Genomic DNA, 21,677 nt, shown 5'->3' on the forward strand with positions numbered 1-21,677 from the left:
ACATTTAGCATATGTCCTCGATCCAGCTCTCTGGTCACCCAATCAAAAAATTCAATCAGGTTCGTTTGGCACGATTTACCTTTTGTAAAGCCATGTTGCCTTGGATCCTGTAACCCATTAGATTCAAGGAAGTACACTATCCTTTCTTTCAGCAAAACTTCCATTATTTTTCCAACAACTGAAGTGAGGCTCACCGGCCTGTAGTTTCCTGCTTTATCCCTGTGACCACTTTTATGAATAGGGACCACATCCGCTCTCCTCCAATCCCCAGGAATCACTCCCGTCTCCAGAGATTTGTTGAACAAGTCTTTAATAGAACTCGCCAGAACCTCTCTGAGCTCCCTTAGTATCCTGGGATGGATCCCGTCTGGTCCCATCGCTTTGTCCACCTTCAGTTTTTCAAGTTGCTCATAAACACCCTCCTCCGTGAACGGCGCACAATCTACTCCATTTTCTTGTGTAACTTTGCTAGACAATCTCGGTCCTTCTCCAGGATTTTCTTCTGTGAACACAGAACAGAAGTATTTGTTTAGCACATTCGCTTTCTCCTCATCACTTTCCACATATTGGTTTCCAGCATCTTTTAGCCTAGCAATTCCATTTTTCATCTTCCTCCTTTCACTAATATATCTGAAAAATTTTTTGTCTCCCTTTTTTACATTTTTAGCCATTTGTTCTTCCGCCTGTGCTTTCGACAGACGTATCTCTCTCTTGGCTTCTTTCAGTTTCACCCTGTAGTCCTTTCTGCTCTCCTCTTCTTGGTTTTTTTTTATATTTCACGAACGCCAACTCTTTCGCCTTTATTTTCTCAGCCACTAGGTTGGAGAACCATATCGGCTTCCTTTTTCTCTTGTTTTTATTGATTTTCTTCACATAAAGGTCCGTAGCCATTTTTATCGCTCCTTTCAGCTTAGACCACTGTCTTTCCACTTCTCTTATGTCCTCCCATCCTAACAGCTCTTTCTTCAGGTACTCTCCCATAGCATTAAAGTCCGTACATTTGAAATCTAGGACTTTAAGAATCGTGCGGCTGCTCTCCACTTTAGCCGATATATCAAATCAAACTACTTCCCAGGTGAGCACCCACTCAAATCTGCCATTTACCAAATATTTCAATGTGGATTAAGAAAAGAGATAGGCATTTCTAGCTTCCAATAGTAATAATATTCACAACATTTAGAGTACAATAAGACTACAAAACTAAAAATCTGTTGAGTGAATAAGTTTTCAAGTAGTAGAGCAAATACAAGTTAAGGATGATTACATATTAAAATCTCTCAAGTCAAATTTCAGTTAATGATGGAACATCATATAATTGGATTGACTTCTTTAAGATAGTAAATTATTCCTAATCAAAGCAGTTTAGTAGGGAAAAGAAGACAATAACAAACATTTTACTCCTTTAACAACTGGAAAGTATAATTTTTCCTGGGCTACCAATTTCGAGAGAACAAAGAGAATATAATCAAAAGCATGTTTTTTTTGGAGCTTCTAACTTGAACTGATCAGTATTATGTTTCAGCAGTGTTTGCAGTTCCACAGGGTTATCCTCTGTATTAATATGTCCCCAGATTAGGCCAGTTATTTTATTTTATTTATTTATAAGTTTTCAATTTATACAATCAAGATAAACTTGTACAGAAAGAGGATTCATGATAAGGAAAATTAACTATAACACCAAAACTAAATAAGCAATTATATACTAACATAAATCTTCTCAAGTCCTCAAATTGATCCAAAATGTGATTCAAATGCGAGTTAACCAAAGAAAAATATTCTTTATAAAATCATAAGCTATCAGAGAGTAAGGACGTTTATTCTATTGAGCACTCTCTTTCTCCAATCGGGACAGGGACAGGAAAGTCGAAAGCTGGAGAGGTTCAAAGAAAACATACTTCTGAGTTTTATAATGAATTACACATTTACAAGGATATCTAAGAAAAAAAGTTGCCCCTAAAGCCAAAACACTAGGTTTTAACAAAAGAAATTCTTTTCTACGTTTTTGGGTCTCCCTTGCTAAATCTGGAAACATTTGTATCTTATAATCTAGAAATTCTTTAGCCTATGTTTATAAAACATTCTCATGAGCCAACTCTTATCAGGGGTAAGTGCAAGCGTGAACAATAAAGTAGCTGAAATAGACATTTCCCTATCTGATGATTCTAATACAGCTGAAATGTTTATAGATTCTTGGTTTATTACTTGTTGAGTATCTCGAGTCTTAGTCGGAAGATAATAAACTTGCGTAAAAGGTGGTAATGAAGACTCGGGAATTTCCAATATTTCTTGAAGATATCGTTTCAGCATTTCTCTAGGTGTTATCATAGGAACTTCTGGAAAATTGATCAATCTCAAGTTATTGTTCCTAGAAAAGTTCTCCAGTGATTCAATTTTCCTTCTTAAATTTATATTATCTTTAACTAATGTCTCTTGGAATTTCTTTGATAGTCCCATATCTTCTTGTAAATTATTTGTTAAAGATTTAGAAACTTCTAGGTCTTTTTTCAGATTCACAGTTTCACTATCATGATTTTTAATTTTCCCTTCTATTTGTTAGAACTGAGAGTTAAAGATTTTTCCCAAATTAGAAATCAAGTCTCAAAGGATTCTAGTGTGACTTCATGGGGTTTTTGAGGCAAGAAAGGTTGTAAAGTTAATTCAAACTGCTCACCAGCTGCTAATTCTTCCTGTCTCTGTACAGTCTGGAATGATCTTACTCCAGTTGGTGTTGAATCTTCACTTTCCAAGTTCAGGCTCTCTTGAAAAAAAATGAGAGCCTAAGCTTTGATCAATTTCTCTGGCCTCTGGAGTAGTGTCCTCCGTTTCCTGGCAACACCCCCTTCCACGGAGAGCTAGTAGTGTGGGGTTGTTGGGGCGGTGCTCTAGCGTCGGGGCTGAGTGTTGTTTCTAGCCCCAAGGAGACCGCTTGCATCTCGCCTCGTTGCTGCGCCTCCACCGGGGAAACTACCGACACCGCTGTCATGTCCTGCATCCGTAGCAGGAGTCCATCAATATTGCTGATTGCAGCCGGCCCGGAGCGCCGCAAGGCACCAGCCGCGCTCCTGCCTCTTCTCTTTGGCATGCCCAGAAGGAATTATTCTCGTCGAGGAAAAAAAAAGGTAAATTATTGATGAATTCCCAGGCGTCCTCTCGTCGAGCTCATGCAAACGCCATCTTGGATCCCTCCTCCAACTCCCAGATTAGGCCAGTTATTGATGTGACAGCCTTAGGTTATGAGCTATATACCACGGATCACCCTGGAAACTGTACTTTGAGTTGGACACTAAGGGGTCATTTACTAATGATGAGCATTCACTAACAGCATTAGCACATGCTATCTGCTGCAAGACCTGCAGGAATAAAATTAGTAGATGACCCTGTTGTAGAGTAACTGATTTTCTTCCTTTCTAAGGCTGTAAGCACTGCCTGTACAGCATTTTCAGCTTTAGCTGTCCAAAAAGCAAAAATCTGTCCTGATATTTGAACCTACATCTTCTGTAGGATGTATAGCCTTTAGCCCATCATCTTCATAAATGCAGCCTGATTGTTGCTTTCAAAAGGTCACTGTCATATGACAGTAGCAATAGTGTGTTTAATATGTGAAATTAATTTCAGAAGATAGTTTTGACATCAACAGTAGAGTTATGCGGGGACAGAAATCAAGCCCATCCATGCTGGAATGAAACCCGTCCCCATCCATCCTCACTGGAATTGAATCCATCCCCGTCCATCCTCACAAGTAATCTCTTCATCCCCACCCATCCCCATAAACTTCAGGAGTAGTTATTTAATTTACTTATGCTACTGAATTAAAGACTCTGGTAGAGACCCTTTTACAAATAGGCAAATACACTTTATTAATTTGGAAATATTAATTGGGAAAATGCATACTTTGTAAATGGGTCTATTTCAGAGCCTCTAATATAAATGTTAATTCAACAAGTTGTTAACAGTCATCTGTAAAAAGGGAAAAAGCTTCTCTTTAAGTTGTGATATCAGCACTCAAAAAGTCCCTTACAGCTATAACAGAAAAAACAAAACAAAACCCTGAATCAATGCTTTTGTCTGGTTAGCTATGTGAGAAAAAAAATTCCAGCATAAATAGGTTGGAAATGACCTTTAAAGTGAACTCAGGATGATTCATGCTGGAGCTTACATCATCAGGATGTCATTCTCTGAGTCAGCCTCTGAAAGATTCTTCCTACATCCTAAGGTATTCTATTGTACGGCAACTGAACACATTCAAAACAGATCTTTAATGAGTAAATTGGGAAAATATGATCTGTAATCCCAAGAACATTGCCACATAAGTTAACAAAAATAACTATGTGTATGCTTTAGCACTGCATCAGACTTCCTGAAAGGCACATCAGGATAGCCTGCATGGAACAGCTTGGAGAAAAGTAAATCCCAAATTTTAGGGCTCCTTTTTCAAAGCCATGTTAGGCTTTTTTATCGCCAGCTGTGGTCGTATTAGCTCTGACGCTCATAGAATTTCTGTGAGCGTCTGAGCTAATAACGCCATGGCCAGTGAGGAAAAAAAAGCCTAATACGGTTCATAAAAGGGAGGGTTAGTAAATAAGAGGAATTTTATCATGAATGTGGCTCTAGATGTTGACTTGATCTTCCAAGAAGCAATGTTAAACATGTAAGACTGAAGCTAGTTGAAGCCATTTTGAAAGCAAATTTTGGGTATGCTGGGAATTATATAGATTAATAGGTAAAAGATATGGCTAGAAGCTGTTGAATTGGGCCAGCAAGCAGGAACTCATATATAAATGTACAAACTGCATTAATCTTGACTGGATAGATAGGCTGTTTTGGCCTTTATTAGCCATTAAACATAGAAACAGAAAATAATGGCAGATAAAGATGATGTGCCCTACCCAGTCTGCCCATCCATACCATATATCATTCTTTCATCTCTCTTTGAGATCCTGTATACTTGGTATATGCTTTCTTTGTATTCAGATACTTTTTCATCCCCATCCCCAACACCTCTACCGGAAGGCTGTTCATATATCCACCATCCATTTCATAAAGACGTATTTATGAGCAGCTGGTTCAGGAATCAACAAGAGATAAAGAAATTCTAGATCTAGTTCTTAGCGGAGCACTTGAATTGGTGAGGGAGGTAATGGTGCTGGGGCCACTTATTAATTGATCATAACATGATCAGATTTGATATAATCCCTGGCATAAGTTTACACAGGAAATCCAATACAACAGCACTTAACTTTAAAAATGGAGACTGATAACATCAGGAGAATGGTAAAAAAAAGAAACTTAAAGGTGCAGCTACAAAGGTCAAAAATATACATCAGGCTTGGATGTTATTTAAACATGCCATCCTGGAAGCCCAGACAAGATATATTCCCTGTATTAAAAAAGGAGGCAGGCAGACCAAACTGCAGCCAGCATGGTTAATGAGTGAGGTGAAGGAAGAAAAGAGAATCCTTCAGAAAGTGGAAGAAGGATCCGAATGAAAATAATTATAAACAACACAAGGAATGTCAAGTCAAATGCAAGTCACTAATAAGGAAGGCGAAGAGAGATTTTGAAAAGAAGACTGCGCTGGAAGCAAAAACACACAGTAAAAACTTTTTTAGGTGTATTAACAGCAAGAAGCTGAGAAGAGAATTGGTTGGACCGCTAGATGACCAAAGGATAAACAGAGCTCTCAGGGAAGACAAGGCCATAGCGGAGAGATTAAATGAATTCTTTGCCTCAGTCTTTATCAAGAAAGATGGTGGGGGCAGTTACCAGTGCCAGAAATTGTATTCAGTTCTAATGAATCAGAGAAACTCATTCAAATATCTGTAACACTGGATGGTGTAATGAGTCAATTTGACAAATTGAACAGAATTGATAGAATTGAAAAATGAACTTGCAGAGGTAATAGAGTAATTTGTAATTTTTTCTTAAAAACCAGCATAGTACCCGAAGACTGGAGGGTGGCAAATATGGCCGATTTTTAAAAAGGCTTCCAGAGGTGAACTGGGAAATTATAGATCGATGAGTCAGGCAAAATGGTAGAGACTATTATAAAGAACAAAATAACAGAACATATACATAAGCATGGATTAATGAGAGAAAGCCAACATGGTTTTAGTCGAGGGAAATCTTGCTTCACCAATCTACCTCATTTCTTTGAAGGGGTGAATGAACATGTGGATAAAGGTGAACCCGGTTGCTATTGTGTATTTGGATTTTCAAAAGGCATTTGACAAAGTACCTCGTGAAAGACTTCTGAGAAAATTAGAACGTCATGGGATAGGAAGTAATGTCATTTTATGAATTGAGAGCTAATTGAAAGACAGAAATCAGAGAGTGGGTTTAAATGGTCAATATTCTCAATGGAGAAGGGTAAATAGTGTGGCTCTTTTTTCAAAAAATACCCTTCTCAAATGTAATTTCAAAATTTTTAATCCAGATTATTCAGAGATGTTAATCCGCTGTGAATAGCTCTTGAACATTTAAATCATTTTTAATTACTATCAAAGGAGCAGAGCCTCAGATCCCCATGTGTTGTGTATGTTTTACAATCACACTAGAAAGGGGATTAACCTCACTGGCTCTGGTTCCCCTCCTGCCCTGTTATTAACCAAAAATACTCAGAGTTCTTAGAGAAACAAGGACTTAACTTTAAATCCCGGGCAGGGTGTTTTGAAAGTTAGCAGTGAAAATCATTATTCAATCTTTTCTGCTGTCTCTGCTAGTCTTCTCGCCAACATTAAGCTAGCTGCCATTTTGCCCTCAGGCTGCATCAGGGCTGTGGACCTGTGTCTAAAAGAGAAAGAGCAATAGCAGCAATAGCAAACTTAACACTTCTCTAAATAACATTCAAACTTACTGCGGCTCTGTGTTTGACAAGCTCACCACGGCAGAGATGGCTTCAGAGCAAACTGCCCTTGTTTTATGGCATCTGATGTCTCGCTCAGCTGACCAACGAGCCTCTTTCTCGAGCCCTGCAGAAACTGCTTTCGCACGGCTCACTCTCTGTGTGCTACTCATAATCAACCAAGTAAAGGTACAGATATTGCTATTCCATGAAAAAACAAGTGCCACTCAATTTTCTGATTCAATCCATGTGGTTCTTCAGAGTGTAGATAGAATATCCATTCCTGCTCCTTCTTTTGCAAAACTAATTTTCTGTCACCTCCTCTTGGCATTGATGGCACATGGTTCAGAATAAAACATTGAAATTCCCTGGTGCCATGGTTTACTGCAGTGAAGTGTTCGACCAGTGGTTCCTCAATTCTGTTACAAGTCAAATTACTCCTATGTTCATTCATCCGTACCTGAAAGGGTCTTGAAGTTTGCCCAATGTAGAGCTTTGAACAAGGGCATACAATCCCATATACCACAAAAGGGATATCACAAGTGGTTTTATATCTAAGTCTGTACTCCTTCTTTGTCTGCGGATGCACAAAACTGTTGTGAGAGGCCTGTGGCACCTTAGCCAATCATGGCCTTAGGCTCCTCCCCGTGTATCACATGATGCACCGGGGCAGGGCCTAAGGCCCACATTTGCAGGGAGCGGGAAGAGGCGAAGGAGCAGGAGGGCTTTGTGGTTCCTCCTGCTCCGGAAGATGTCGCTGGAGGCCTAAGGAGCAGGAGGGACTGACCACCCCTCCTGCTTCCAACAGGGGGGTGTCGGATCAGGATGGGTCGGGCCAGGCCTGACCAGGGGTGGGCCGGGCAGGTTGGGGGGAGTGAGTCGCGTGCCGGTCAGGGGGTGCCTCAGTTGGTGGCGGGAGGGAGTTGGTATCCCTCCTGCCATATTGGAACGGGCAGGGAGGGCAGCATCGGGTGGTGGCAGAAGGGAGTGGGTATCCCTCCTGATATTTGTAGGTCACGGGAGGGGGGATCGTTTGTGGGTGAGTCGGCAGGTGGGGAGGGTGTCGAGCATGGACAGAGTGTGTCGGGCTGGTGCCCGATCTCTCTTCCCTGCTCACCGGACTCCTGCTCTCTGCCGCTGTTCCCCGCAGTGCAGGCCTACTTTAAAAGCATGGGCTTGCACTGCAGGGAACGGCAGAGAGAGCAGGAGAGTACGGGAGCAGGCAAGAGAGATCTGGGCTGGGCTGAGCCCTGACAGGAGGCTGTTTCTCCTGTCACTACTGTCAGGGTGTGCGCATGAGCGGGGATTGCTCTGGCTGTGGGTAGGGGGCGTGCTAACGATCGTCCCCATTTGCATGCAGGCCTTTACTGAATCAGTCGGCTGGCATGCAAATGAAAATGGATCGTGCACGGTTTGAAGGTTTAGTGAATCCTGGCCTTAATGTGTAATCTCAGAGCTTCATGGGTTGGTTAGAGTATTAATCATTGGCCCTTATTACCACCTCCTCCTTGATGTTTTGCTTAACACTTGCTGTTGTTAACTAGTTATATAAACTACTCTTAATAAGACATTATAACAGTAAGTATTTTCACTTATCTTTAATGTGCAGAATCACTAGCCTGCCCTGACAGGACCCGATTTGCCATATAAAGGCTTTGTCAAGTGTTCTAAAGAAGCTCTGAATAATATAAAGAAAATGTGTTTAAACCTATTACAGTTTACATTATAAACACCCTGAGACTGTGTTAAAACTTCATATAAATATATCTATTTCATTTTAAGTTATTGTTTTCTATTGAAGAATATTCATTATATATTCTAAGAATTAAAACTTAATTCACCCTTACTTAATCCTTTTTCAAAATCATAAACTACATGGCCATGTGTAATTAATAATTAAAACTATTCAGTATCCTAAAACATACTATTGTGAATTCCACTCCAAATTATTTTCACAAACACTTTTTTCAATTATAAGTCAACGCATTTTAAAACATTTTGCTTATTTAGGATTAAACTACCACCATCTACTATGGCATGTTTTAAAACTGCATTTTTTGCACATGTGCAATTTAATCAATCTTACAACAGTGCCCTATCTTTTTGTCATCACATCGAAGATATTAAATTAAACTTCCATTCATATTCAATTCATTACTACTTAACTCACTATCACTATTTCTTTTATCACTTAAATTGCCAAATTAAATAACCCTGTATAATCAGTGATTTAAAATTCATCAGTTGCAACTTCTAAATAGCATATAGTATTTCTCAGAATCAATTTTTTTATTAACTGAAGTGGACTTACAATCTGAAGCGTCCTTCCTCATTTAGGGGCTAGAATTTGTCTGCAAATGCACATTTACTTTGGCGTCTTTTGAAGCCCCTATTTTTTACACATGCGCAGTGTACTCCATCTTGCTCATACGCAGTATGTTCTTTTCACGCAAATTTTCAAAAAATATACTATTCCCATATCTCGCTATCACTTTCTTTTATCACTTAAATTACCAAACTAAATCACCCTGTGCAATCAGTGATTTAAAATTCATCAGTTGCAGCTTCTAAATAGCATATAGCTTGAACTTTGAAACTCCACTATACAAAAACTGCTTGATCAGTTAGTACCTATCAAATCGCAAACCATCAGCCCCAAGACACTTAAAAATCCTTAATATACAGCAGAACTTTCATTAATTAAAAAGCAATTAAGATCTTTGGAGAACAAATGGCGCTCAAATAAATCATTAAGCAATCTGTATAAATTTAAAGAACAAGGAAATTTCTATAAACAAAAAATAGTTGAAGCATGAAAGAAATATTACTCCACCTGTATTAGGAAGGCCAAAAACTCCTCCGCTATTTTCCATCCTAAAATCATTGACAGGCTAAAAGCATAATCGAAATACTGATCAAAAAAGCCAACCAGCAGCACAAACTCTAGCATTCTTTTTTCTAATAAAGTTGAGAAAATTAGAGCCAACATTCAACCACAGAGATCACCAAAAATTTCAACGAAAGCAGAACTAAATTTCCTTTCAATTTCCAGATGCTCTAAATTTAACAATTTCACACTGTCTGATTTAAAAAGATTTCTTCAAAATATGAATACAAAAGCTTCTAAACTCAATTTGCTCCCTCCGAAAATTCTTATCCGTTTTTTATCAATTTTTGGACCTACAATGCATAAAATAATCACATAGTTTAAATACAGGCACTGTTTCAAAACAATGGAAAAAAATCAATCATTCGACCTATCATTAAAGACCACTCATCTTACCGCCGAAGTAAATTTTCATCCTATTGCTAATATACCATTTTTGGCAAAATTAACTGAAAAGGCTGTTTTTTTACCAAATCACTGACTTCATTGAAAAAACACAGGTGTTACATCCTAATCAGATGGGTTTCAGAACAAATTACTCTACAGAACACTCAAAGATAGGTTTAACGACACGTATACTCTACTGCTTGGATCATCATAAATCAGTTTATGCTTATTTCTCTTAATCTTTCAGTGGCCTTTGATACGGTTGACCACTCTCTATTGCTAGCTAGATTGACTTCTATTGGAGTCTCAGATACAGTCCTGAACTGGTTCCAGTCATATCTTACAGATCGTGAATCTAAGATAAGATAAGGTTATTTTTAATAGCACATCTTCTGAATCTACCCCAAATACTTATGGCACTCCGCAGGGCTCAATTCTTTTACCCCTCCTTTTCAACATTTTCCTCTCACCACTTATGGCATTAGGTCAATCAATTGGTCTAACAATGTATGCGTATGCAGATGACATATAAATCCTGTATCCAATAGACACTGAGAACCCAACTGATATATTTGAATGCAAAACTGGAACAAATTAGTTGCTGGTTAAGAGACAATATGCTGGCTCTCAATCTCAACAAAACCAAAACAATGTTAATTCCTTGGACGGAAGGCATCACACAAAAAAGTCCAATTATGATTGATAAATCTATCATTCAACCTGACAGTTCAGTTAAAATCCTAGGCGTCATTCTAGATTACAAATTAACCTATCATGATCAGATTAGCTCAACCGTCAAAAACTGCTTCTTTAAATTAAAAATGATTAGATATTTAGTAGAGAATGACACGGGGCAAAAATCTGTCCCTGTCACCGCCCCGTCCCCGGATCACCGTCCCCTTCACCGCCATCCCCTTCACCGCCCCGTCACCGTCATCCCCTTCACCGCCCCGTCACTGTCACTGCCATACCATTCACTGCCCGGTCACTGTCCCCGTAGCATCCATATAAGCCTCAGTACTGCGAAACACCATGAAGACAGAAAAGAGTCCTGCCACTACTACTACTGCACTGAGAATCTGTTTCAGTGCCTCTGCCCTGTAGTAAAAACAGAATATAAAATAAATCAATTGGCTTGTCCTCCCTTGCAATGACGTGTCCCCCATGTTCACCTATAGCTCGAATCAGGTCAATTGTGCACACTAAAAATGCCCACCTGAGCACATAATCATACAGATGCTGTAGTACAATGAGCAACAAGAGGATCTGGAACGTGAGCGCAGGCAGGCAGTGATTCAAAAACAGCAGACACCCGACCGATTGCAGCGTTCCGCCATCTCCCTCCCTCCACCTCACCTTAGATGTAGAGTATGCCGGCTTTCTTTTTCGCCCAGCCACACGCATTCAAAAAGCCGCGCACGCGCAGCTGCTCATTTGTTCAATATTCTCCTCTGACGCAACCGGAAACAGGAAGTTACAGGAGAGGAGAAGATTGAACAGCTGCGCGTGCGGCTGGGCGAAAAAGAAAGCCGGCATACTCTACATCGGTGTTTTTCAACCTTTTTACACCCATGGACTGGCAGAAATAAAAGAATTATTTTGTGGACCGGCAAACAACTAGGACTAAAATTTAAAAACCCATATCCGCGAGCTCGGTCACCACAGTAACTATAGAAAAATAGACAAATATAGTGCAAAATATAGACAGCAGATATAAATTCTCAAAACTGACATGTTTTGATCACTAAATTGAAAATAAAATCATTTTTCTTACCTTTGCTGTCTGGTGATTGATTTCATGAGTCTCTGGTTGCGTTTCCTTCTGTCTGTGTATCCTTTCTTTCATTTCTTTCTTTCTGCACTCAGGTCCAAGAATTGTCCCTTTCTATTCCCTCCCTCTTTCCTTCCTATGTCCTTAGTGCCCCCGGTGCCTCCTTCCCATGTCTTTAGTGCCCCTTCCTGTCTTTAGTGCCCCCAGTGCCTCCTTCCCATGTCTTTAGTGCCCCCAGTGCCTCTTTCACATATACTTAGTGCCCTTTCCTGTCTTTAGTGCCCCCAGTGCCTCCTTCCCATGTCTTTAGTGCCCCCAGTGCCTCTTTCACATATCCTTAGTGCCCTTTCCTGTCTTTAGTGCCCCCAGTGCCTCCTTCCCATGTCCTTAGTGCCCCTTCCTGTCTTTTAGTGCCCCCAATGCCTCCTTCCTATGTCCTTAGTGCTCCTTCCTGTCTTTTAGTGCCCCCAATGCCTCCTTCCTATGTCCTTAGTGCCCCTTCCTGTCTTTAGTGCCCTCAGTGCATCCTTCCCATGTCTTTAGTGCCCCTAGTGCCTCCTTCCTATTTCCCTCTCACTGCCTTCCACACTTTGTCCCATCCCACCCCCAAAGCCTGCCTGTCTACCTCTGTCCCTCTCTCCCTAGCCAAAGCCAGCCTGCTGCCTCCCTGCCGCTCAAAAAAAAAAAAAAGCCTCCTTCCTTTTCCCCTGCTCTCACCGTCATGCTGCAGCTGCTAAAGCCGACAGGAAGTCTTTCCGACGTCAATTCTGACGTTGGAGAGGACGTTCTGGGCCAGCCATTGGCTGGCCCAGAACGTCCTCTCCGATGTCAGAATTGACGTCGGAAAGACTTCCTGTCGGCTTTAGTAGCTGCAGCATGGCGGTAAGAGCAGGAGAAAAGGAAGAAGGCTTTTTTTTTTTTTTTTTTTGCGCCTGTCCATCTTGCCGGCCCTGCTCTACATCAAAGGTGAGATGGAGGGAGGGAGATGGCGGAACGCTGCGATCGGGCAGGTGGGGACCACGCGATCCTTGAATGCCTCACTGCGGAGACAAGTCCATTCACCACTCCACAGGGCGGTGAATGGCCTTGTCCCTGTCCCCGCAGAGACCACTATTTTTTCTTCCCCGTTTTGGCGGGTTACCCGTGGCTACTCGCGGGTAACAACCACCGTGTCATTCTCTAATATTTAGCAAAAGTACTGGATTCGGCATCCCTCAATGTATTAATACATTCTCTGGTCATTTCAAAATTGGATTATTGCAACACTTTATACAATAACTTGCCCCCCCCCCAAGAAATACGACGTTTACAAATTATTCAGAACACAGCAATAAAAGTCATTACTAATTCAAAAAAGTTTGATCACGTCACACCCCTTCTAAAAAGTGCCCATTGGCTACCAATTCCACATTGGATAACTTATAAACTAGTGCTTCTGACATTTAAAATCCGGCAAACACAACAACCTATCCTTGACAGACTGCTATTGCCTTATGCTCCTTCATGAACACTTAGGGCTCCTTTTACTAAGCTGCGCTAGCAGTTTTAGTGTGTGTTGCAATGCCCCACGTGCTAAAAACGCTAGTGAACCTTAGTAAAAGGAGCCCTTAGATCAGTGGAACAAAATCTCTTGACAATTCCATCGTTGAAAATCATAAATACGAGAAGAGTGGAGATTTTCTCCATTACAGCTCTACAAATTTGGAATTGATTTCTGTCTTTCTTAAGAGGAGAAACAGGGTATAGATAAATTTAAAATTGCTCTTAAAACATTTCTATTTAATGATGCTTTTTAGCATTAAGTTCAGAAACGGTTGAAATTATCCAGTAACAGGGATATATAGATAGACTCTTTAAAATACCAGAAACTAGCCTTATAAGGCTAAAAATAACCCTACCCTCCCTTAATGTGTTTACCTTGAATGTCTCTTTGCTTTAAAAAAAAATTGTAGTTCTCCCCCTTCTTTCCTTATGTCTCATGTAGGTCAGTATTAACATTAGTATTGTTTATATGTCTTCTTTGTAAATTATTATTTTAATTTTTTAATGTAACTGGCTTAGAAATGATATAAGCGTTTTATCAAAGTTTTAATAAAACTTAAAAACTCAAAATCAATTCCAAGGAGAGCTATTTAATTAACTATCACTATTTCTTTTATCACTTAAATTACCAAACTAAATCACCCCGTACAATCAGTGATTTAAAATTTATCAGTTACAGCTTTTAAATAGCATATACTGTTTCTCAAAATCAATTCCACAGAGAGCTTTTTAATTAACTGAAGTGGACTTATTTAGGGGCTAGGCTTTATCTGCGAAAGCACCATTTGTTCTGGCATCTTTTAAAGCCACCATTTTTTTTACACATGCGCAGTATAATCCATCTTACTCATGCGCAGTATGTTCTTATTGCACAATTTTCAAAAATACAATTTCAATATCTCAAATCACCCATTCAAACTAATAATACAAATTAGTTGACTAAATCATTCTTCCTAATTATATTAATAATCAGCTACTCCCAGATACTAAAGATGATAATACTATTAACTCCAACTGAAATCGATCTCAAGCATGCGCAGTTGCATCAACTCACTCTGCATACGCTAAGAAATAGCCATTACTCTAAATTTTGAAATTAAATAAATCTATCTAATTTAAAGTATTTAATTCTACGTTATAGTTTATAGAATTCTATATAAATACTAAATTATTAATTTCATTTTATTAAAACCACATCAATTAATCATCAAAATAGAATAGAATTGCTGCCCAGGAAAAGGATCTAGGTGGCATTGTTGAGGATACGTTGAAACCCCCAGCTCAATGTGCGGTGACTGCTAAGAAAACAAATAGAATGTTAGGAATTATCAGAAAATGAATGGAAAACAGGATCTCTCCAGCTTCCACTACATCACCAGGGACACCTAATAAGAACTAGTGGGTGTGCTAAGACATCCGTTAGGGGAAGAGTGTTAATGTGTAGAAATTGTGCACTTTTGGGGGTGCTTGATGTTTGAAATTCCCCCCTGGGAGTTTAATGTTGGGATGGTGCCAGAGGGGTGTTGCTGCTTGTGGGAAGAATCAGGGGTTTCTGAATGTTAGCCTTTGCTTCTTCCCCTTCAGTCTTGCATTTGTGCATGCCTTGGAGTCTACAACCATACCCAAACCTTTTGATATCTATATGTATTCAGTCTCTGAAATGGGAAATATAGGTTGGTAATTCAGATCCATCCAAACCTGTCGTATCTACACCCCTTGAAATTTGGATGTGCTGTATAGTTCTGTATATGAATAGCAGCTTTCTAAAAACACTGTTTGCATAGGTAGCCAATCTACATGTGCTAATACTATTTGGACATTGAAATGCTTGTAAAATAAGGATCTATATGTTCTTTGTGTTGAAAAAGGGAACTTTCATAATGTCTTTGACACATCTTGAAAATCTTACTGGAGAATGTAAGTGGAGAAGCAATTAGAGAAATATAAATGACCAGTGACTGAAAATGTAGGTGCCTGGGATTTTTAAGTTGGTGCCTTGAAGCTGCCCATGATAATTTTGCTGCTGTATTATTGAGAAGGGAATCTTTTTCTGTTCTGCTGTTGCTGCTCAGGAAGACAGCACTGCCTTGAAGGAGAAAAAGGAAGTAGCTAAGGAACCAGGAAATCTTTTTCTCATGTTTTGAAGATGAGTAGTGGTATCAATATGAGTTTGTAAAAAAATCTTTTTATGGATCAAGAAGCAGACAGAATGGCTAGTTTCTTTCTACTACTACAGTAGAATCCCAGTTAACCGGTATTCAACTAACTGGCGCTCTCAACCAACTGGCAAAAAAAATAAATCATTGTCTCCCACACTCTTCACCTGACAACCTCTTAAGTTGGGTGCCTCTGACCCAATAACCCTCTTCCCTCCCAAGAGCATCAGTGACAGCCACAAAACTCCATAAAGCCCCTGAAGCATCCATGGCAGCCATAAATCTCCCTCTCTCCTTCCCTCCCTCCAGCCCCCCAAAGTATCAGTGGCAGTCACAATCTCCCTCCAGGCCTCAAAGCAGCAGTGGCGGCATCCACAAATCTCCCTCCAGCCCCCGAACCAGCAGTGGCAGCCAGTCTTGACAACACCTCCTCCCTCCCTCTGCTCCCCAAAGCAGCGGAATCGGTCTTGACAACCCCACCTCCCTCATTTACCTGAAGTAGCAGCCAGTGAGCAGAGGCTGCTTCTGACCAGCCCTGGCAGGGCCTTTTCTCGGCCACATCACTGCTACTGCTTTCAGGTAAGTGGGAGGAATGAAGGTGGGGTTGTCAGAACTGGTGCCAGATAGCTGAGAGTCTGCTTGTATTGTTTTTAGAGCACTACCAGACGTACGCAGTGCTACACAGAGTCACGAATGAGACAGTTCCTGCTCGAAAAAGCTTACAATCTAAATAGACAAGCAGGATGCCAGGGTGGGGGGATACAATTAGAGGGGATGGTTAATCTACTGCCATTATCTATGACAGAAAGAAGAGCCAGGGCTATGCATCTTTGGAGTGGTGGGGAGAGAAAAGAGACGCTGAAGGAAGGGAGAAAGAAATGCAAGCTAAGTCATGAAAGGGAGAGAAAAGTGCAAGCTAAATCTTGAATAAAAAAAGAGGGTTGTAGAGTGAAGGGCTGATGCAACCACTTCTGCCCTCCATCCACTATCAAACTGTTATCTGCTCAGAATGTGATCCAGCTTTTAGATTTAGAAAATATTTTTTTAAGATCCTACTCAGTTCTGATTACCTCTCCTTAAAAAAAAAACACACAAAAAAAAACGCACCCTTGAACTTCAGTGCATTGAGAACTGAACAACAATCTTTTGTTAAATGAGGACATCAGTGGAGAAAGAACTAGTTCTGCTCTAGGCAGAATGACCAGGTGCAACACTTGTATTTCATTACTCCACAGCAATTCTATCCTTGTGAGAGACGCTTGTTATTTCTTTTGCTCTTAAATGCCATCTCGGACTGTAACAAGCATGAAAAGACATGGACCAGTGGTAAAATAGATTATTGGAAGCATATTTTATTTTAGTGGTTGCTGGAACGAATGAGGTGTGGCTAGTGAATCTAGAAATCTAGAGCCTTTCCTGAAAAAATAAAAATCCATACTCATTATTTGAATACTCGTGCTGTATACATTCTTGGCTGTTAACATGCAGTGATAGGGAGTGAAAGGGGAGCAGGGTCTGGAAAGAGATTTTTTTTCCTAAATAGTTGAATGGTGTTCTCGTTTCTCCACTGCATTGTGTATGGAGTTTTAAAATGTCAGGCACATGAACCCTTTAGAGATATTAATCACAGTTTCTGACTAAACATTTGGATTGATTAAACAAAAAAATGTTGTAGTAGTTTCCATTTACCATCCATTGGGTGCAGGCATGATTTTAAAAATTCACAGTTTCTGACATCTGTGCTGTTACTCATACAGAAAGATATGCTACAAATAAGAACAGACCATGGGATCTTTCTGTTAAGAGCTGTGTTGGAAATTAAAGGCGTTAATGTTATGTTTTAAGTATTGTGTTGACTAGGTAACAAATGAGAGAGATGGGGGCTAAATTGGACAGTGAAAACATCACTAACTAAATTGAGAACCTCTGCCTTAAAACTATCTACAGTGGTAGTACAAGTATTAACAAAAAATCACCGGCAGTCTCCTGCAGGACTAACTGCTTAACTGCTGCTGAATATTGTCTGATGACTAGCTCTGTGGGGTTTGAACAGGAGCCTGTTTAAATCCTTTTGAATATCAGGCTTATGTATTTCTTTCTTTGAAAAATAAACTGTGGGATCCTGTTTATTAAAGTGCAGTAACGTTTTGTACTTGTCATGCAGTGAGTACTGAGTCAGTTTGATAAATGTTGGGGTTGTTCCCCAGCAACTTCCCTTACAGTTACCACAGAGAAACACAGGTACACTATCCATCTTCCGCTTAGGAAATGCAGTCCATGAACATCCCCTTAAAGGATATGCAGTTAACATATGAATTAATGTTTTCGTTCAGGACAATGCATGAAACAGTTACTCAAACTCAATCTAAATACCATTTACAAAATCTCCCCAAAAGAGAATTGAACACCCAGCAACAAGCACTGAACTCTGATCCATATGAAAGCCAACAAAAGAAAAAGCCTCAGTTATACAGGACAGGGGAAAACCACCCAACCATCCATCCATCATAGGCAGAAAAAACTTTCATGGCTAATATATATAATCTAGAGAAGTACAAAAAGAAAAACCTGAGAATCAATCATATTTCTAATTCCACTGTGCTACAGCAACTACAAACTTAAACTGTGGGCGGGAGGGAGGGGTTTCAGGGGCGATTTAACTAGGGCTTATTTTGGGGGTAGGGCTTATATTAAGACCTACCCTGAAAATCATGCTAGGGCTTATTTTCAAGGAAACACAGTATATTGACTCTCAATCTTTAAACAACAAAAGAAAACATTCTAGACAGAGCTCCTTTGCCAACAAATTTTTTAACACTTTCAGGGAAGGGGCTATCTACATTTGTAGGTTTATCCCGCTAGGTGCATGGGTAATTGTTGTTTGCCTGTAACAGGTATTCTTAGAGGTAAAGATCAGGGTATACACTTAGGCACCTGTTTTCTAAACCATGCTAAGCTAAATGAGGGTGTTAGTGTGTGCTGACTGTTTAGCATGGGTAAGGGTGAGTTGCCACGGGGCATGGTGAGCACCGACAACTAGCAAGTGGGACATGGCCACATGCTTACTATCAGCAAAATGACAGCAGAATGAGTGCCTTTAAGGTCTCCTTGACCTCTGACTCCCCCTTCACTTACTTAAGCAATCCCTAGTAATCTAGTATAGTGGACAGTAGTGGTCCTCCCCCACTCCTGCCCTGTCCAGATTCAAAATGTTAATTCTGAACACTAGAGGAAATCTTATGGAACTGCCACTAGGGGTAAATCTGCCATATAAGGGAAAGAGGGGGAGAAGGGCCACTATTTATACAGCTCAGACTTCTTTTAAGATGGCATGTTAGCGACCCAGTTGTCCTAGACCCCCCAAAACCCCCCCAGCTATTAAGAGGCTCCAACATTTTGGCAGTTTAAATTTTTGCTTTAATGACTGGGTATTAGTGCGCTGATTTATTTCCATAAGTTCATTAATCACTGTATTTCCCTTTCAGAAAACAGAAACCTGGGAAAGTGAGAAAACAGAAGCTGACATGGAAGAGTACATTTGGGAGAACAGTGTCTCTGAGAAGACTCTCTTAGAAACACTTTGCCGAATGACAACCTCAGAAGGAGCCACTGATATCAACAGGGAGGAGCTGATTGACTCTGCATTAGTAAAGGATTATAAAAACTCGGTGGAATCCCTTAAAAACGAAGGGGAGACAGAAGACAAAATTTATATATATAAAGAGTCTGTAAAAAAGTTACTCAATCTGTCTGCAGCTCCTTGAGAATGAACGTCTTTCTCTCATCATCTAAAATTCCATACAGTATAGAGCAGTGGTCTCAAACTCAAACCCTTAGTGGGGCCACATTTTGGATTTGTAGGTACTTGGAGGGCAGCAGAAAAAATAGTTAATGTCTTATTAAAGAAATGACAACTTTGCATGAGGTAAAACTCTTTATAGTTTATAAATCTTTCCTTTAACAGTTAAAGGAAAGATTTATAAACTATAAAGAGTTTTACCTTAAGCAAAATTGTCATTAACTATTTTTCCCGCGGCTCTCCAAGTACCCTATTTTTTCTGCAGCCCTCACATTTAAAGTTTAATATCTTTCCTTTTGCAAAACTGACACATTTCAATACTATATTGAAAATAAAATCATTTTCCCTACCTTTGTTGTCTGGTGACTTTATTTTTCTGTGCATTTAACTATGTTTCCAGGGTCTTCTTGTCCTTTGACTGGTTTTCTCTCCGTCTTCACTTTCTGCCTTGCATCCATCTTTGGCATTAACTTAATATTCAATTTTTCTGCTTTCTTTTCAAAATCTACATTTCCATGTCTTACCTTCCCTTCTATCTCTCTCTTCTTCTGTCCCTATTTCCATGGTCTTCCCTATTTCCTGACATCTCTTTCTTTCCTTTCTCTCTCTCCCTCCCTCCTTCCTTCCTTTCCCCTGGTCTGGCATCTGTCTCCTTCCCTCCCCAAACTTTTTATTTCATTCACCCTGCCCCCTTCTTTCTTTCTCTCTCTCTCTATTCATACCCCCATTCTTTCTATATGTCTGTCTTTCTCTCTCTCTCCGTGCCCCCTTTCTTTCTTTTTTTCTTTCTCCATGCCCGCCCTTTCTTTCTGTCTTTCTCTCTCCATGCCTTTTTCTGTCTGTGTCCCATTTCCCTTCTTTCTTTCTGTCTCCCTGTCCCCCCTTTCTTTCTTTACTTCTCCCTGCCCTCCCCCAAGCCACCACTATTGGGGAACAGGCCGCCACTGTCGCAATCAGGTAACAGGCCGCCACTGCCGCAATCAGGTAACAGGCCGCCACTGCCGCAATCAGGTAACAGGCCGCCACCGTCGCAATCGGGGAACAGGCTGCTGCCGCCACAATCGGGGAACAGGCCAGCGTCGAGGTCTTAACTCTCCCTGCTTATCTTCCCCAGCGCGGGGCCGACCAATTCACGCCACCTGACGTCAATTCTAACGTTGGGGAGGAACTTCCGGGCCAGCCAGGCAGTGATTGGCTGGCCCGGATTTACTAAAATAGTTCAAGATGAGTTCCATTCAGGTACAATAGGTTTTTCCTACCCTCAAAGAGCTTACAATCTTAGGGGCAGATGCATAAAGGCTCATGGTAGAACCATACACAGATATCTGAATGCATGATTTCTACTGCAAGCATATTACCACTCCATGCAAAAGTTGATGGAATGCAAATTTTGTGTTCAGAAATCTTGTTGGCTAATAAAAAGGGTATGCTGTACAGTACACAAAGGATTCATTGTAAATACAATTTCTTCTATGTACGTCCAAACAAACTTTGAAAATATCAGTACATATCAGTTTCTGTTCCTCTGTACCTAAATACGAGGGATCTTCAAAAAGTTTCTGTTCTTTTATTTTTTTAAACACTATTAAATATTTCAAAAGCAAATGACATCACTTTTCCACATAATCACCCTGTTTTGCAATACATTTTTCCCAGTGTCCTACTAACACGTCCTCTTACCAGTTCTGCTCCAACCACTTCCTGCGAAAATATGAAAGTATGGAAACTTTTGGAAGAACCCTTGTATAAGCCTCACAAAATTTGCTCATAACATAGAATTTTTACAAGGTTCATATTTAGGTTCAGATGACCAGGCACCGATGTGCGTTTCCACTTTTGTTTTTGTGTTCAGACACATGTATATGTCTGTTCTCCAAGGACAAGCAGACATATTCTCACATGTGAATGATATCATCCACAGAACCCAGCATAGACTGTCATAAAGTGTACTGTCACTCTAAGACTGCCCATGCCACGTGTGTGCTGGTGCTTTCCTGCCTGACGTCAGCTCAAGGGACCTACGGTTCTTAGTTTTCCATGGCGCTGAGAAACTGTTTTAGAGTCTTTCTGTCTAAGCATGCCAAACTTTTTTGTGCCTTCCCTTTTTTTTTTCTTTTTTTTTTTTTTTGGGGGGGGGGTTTGCCAGGTACGAGTGACCTAGATTGGCCAACGTGAGAACAGGCCAACGTGAGACCATTGGTCTGACACAGAAAGACTATTATGTTCTTATTTCTTCCCCTTTTATCAAAACATTTTTCATTTTTTACAACTCTTTTTAGCCTGTTCCCATGCAG

The 21,677-nt window shown here is 40.3% G+C and overlaps 1 protein-coding gene across 1 annotated transcript in view; it reads left to right on the plus strand.

Moving 5' to 3' along the window:
- The window catches only part of MRPS35 (mitochondrial ribosomal protein S35), a 133,993-nt gene extending 114,486 nt beyond the window's left edge, over window positions 1-19,507 (plus strand). The window contains exon 8 of the mRNA XM_033953294.1: window positions 19,070-19,507. Coding sequence (XP_033809185.1) covers window positions 19,070-19,348 — 279 coding nt within the window. The 3' untranslated portion in view covers window positions 19,349-19,507. The remainder of the gene's footprint in view (window positions 1-19,069) is intronic.
- Window positions 19,508-21,677: the final 2,170 nt, after the last annotated feature.

Source organism: Geotrypetes seraphini, chromosome 7, assembly GCF_902459505.1.
Source record: "Geotrypetes seraphini chromosome 7, aGeoSer1.1, whole genome shotgun sequence".
Classification (NCBI taxonomy): domain Eukaryota; kingdom Metazoa; phylum Chordata; class Amphibia; order Gymnophiona; family Dermophiidae; genus Geotrypetes; species Geotrypetes seraphini.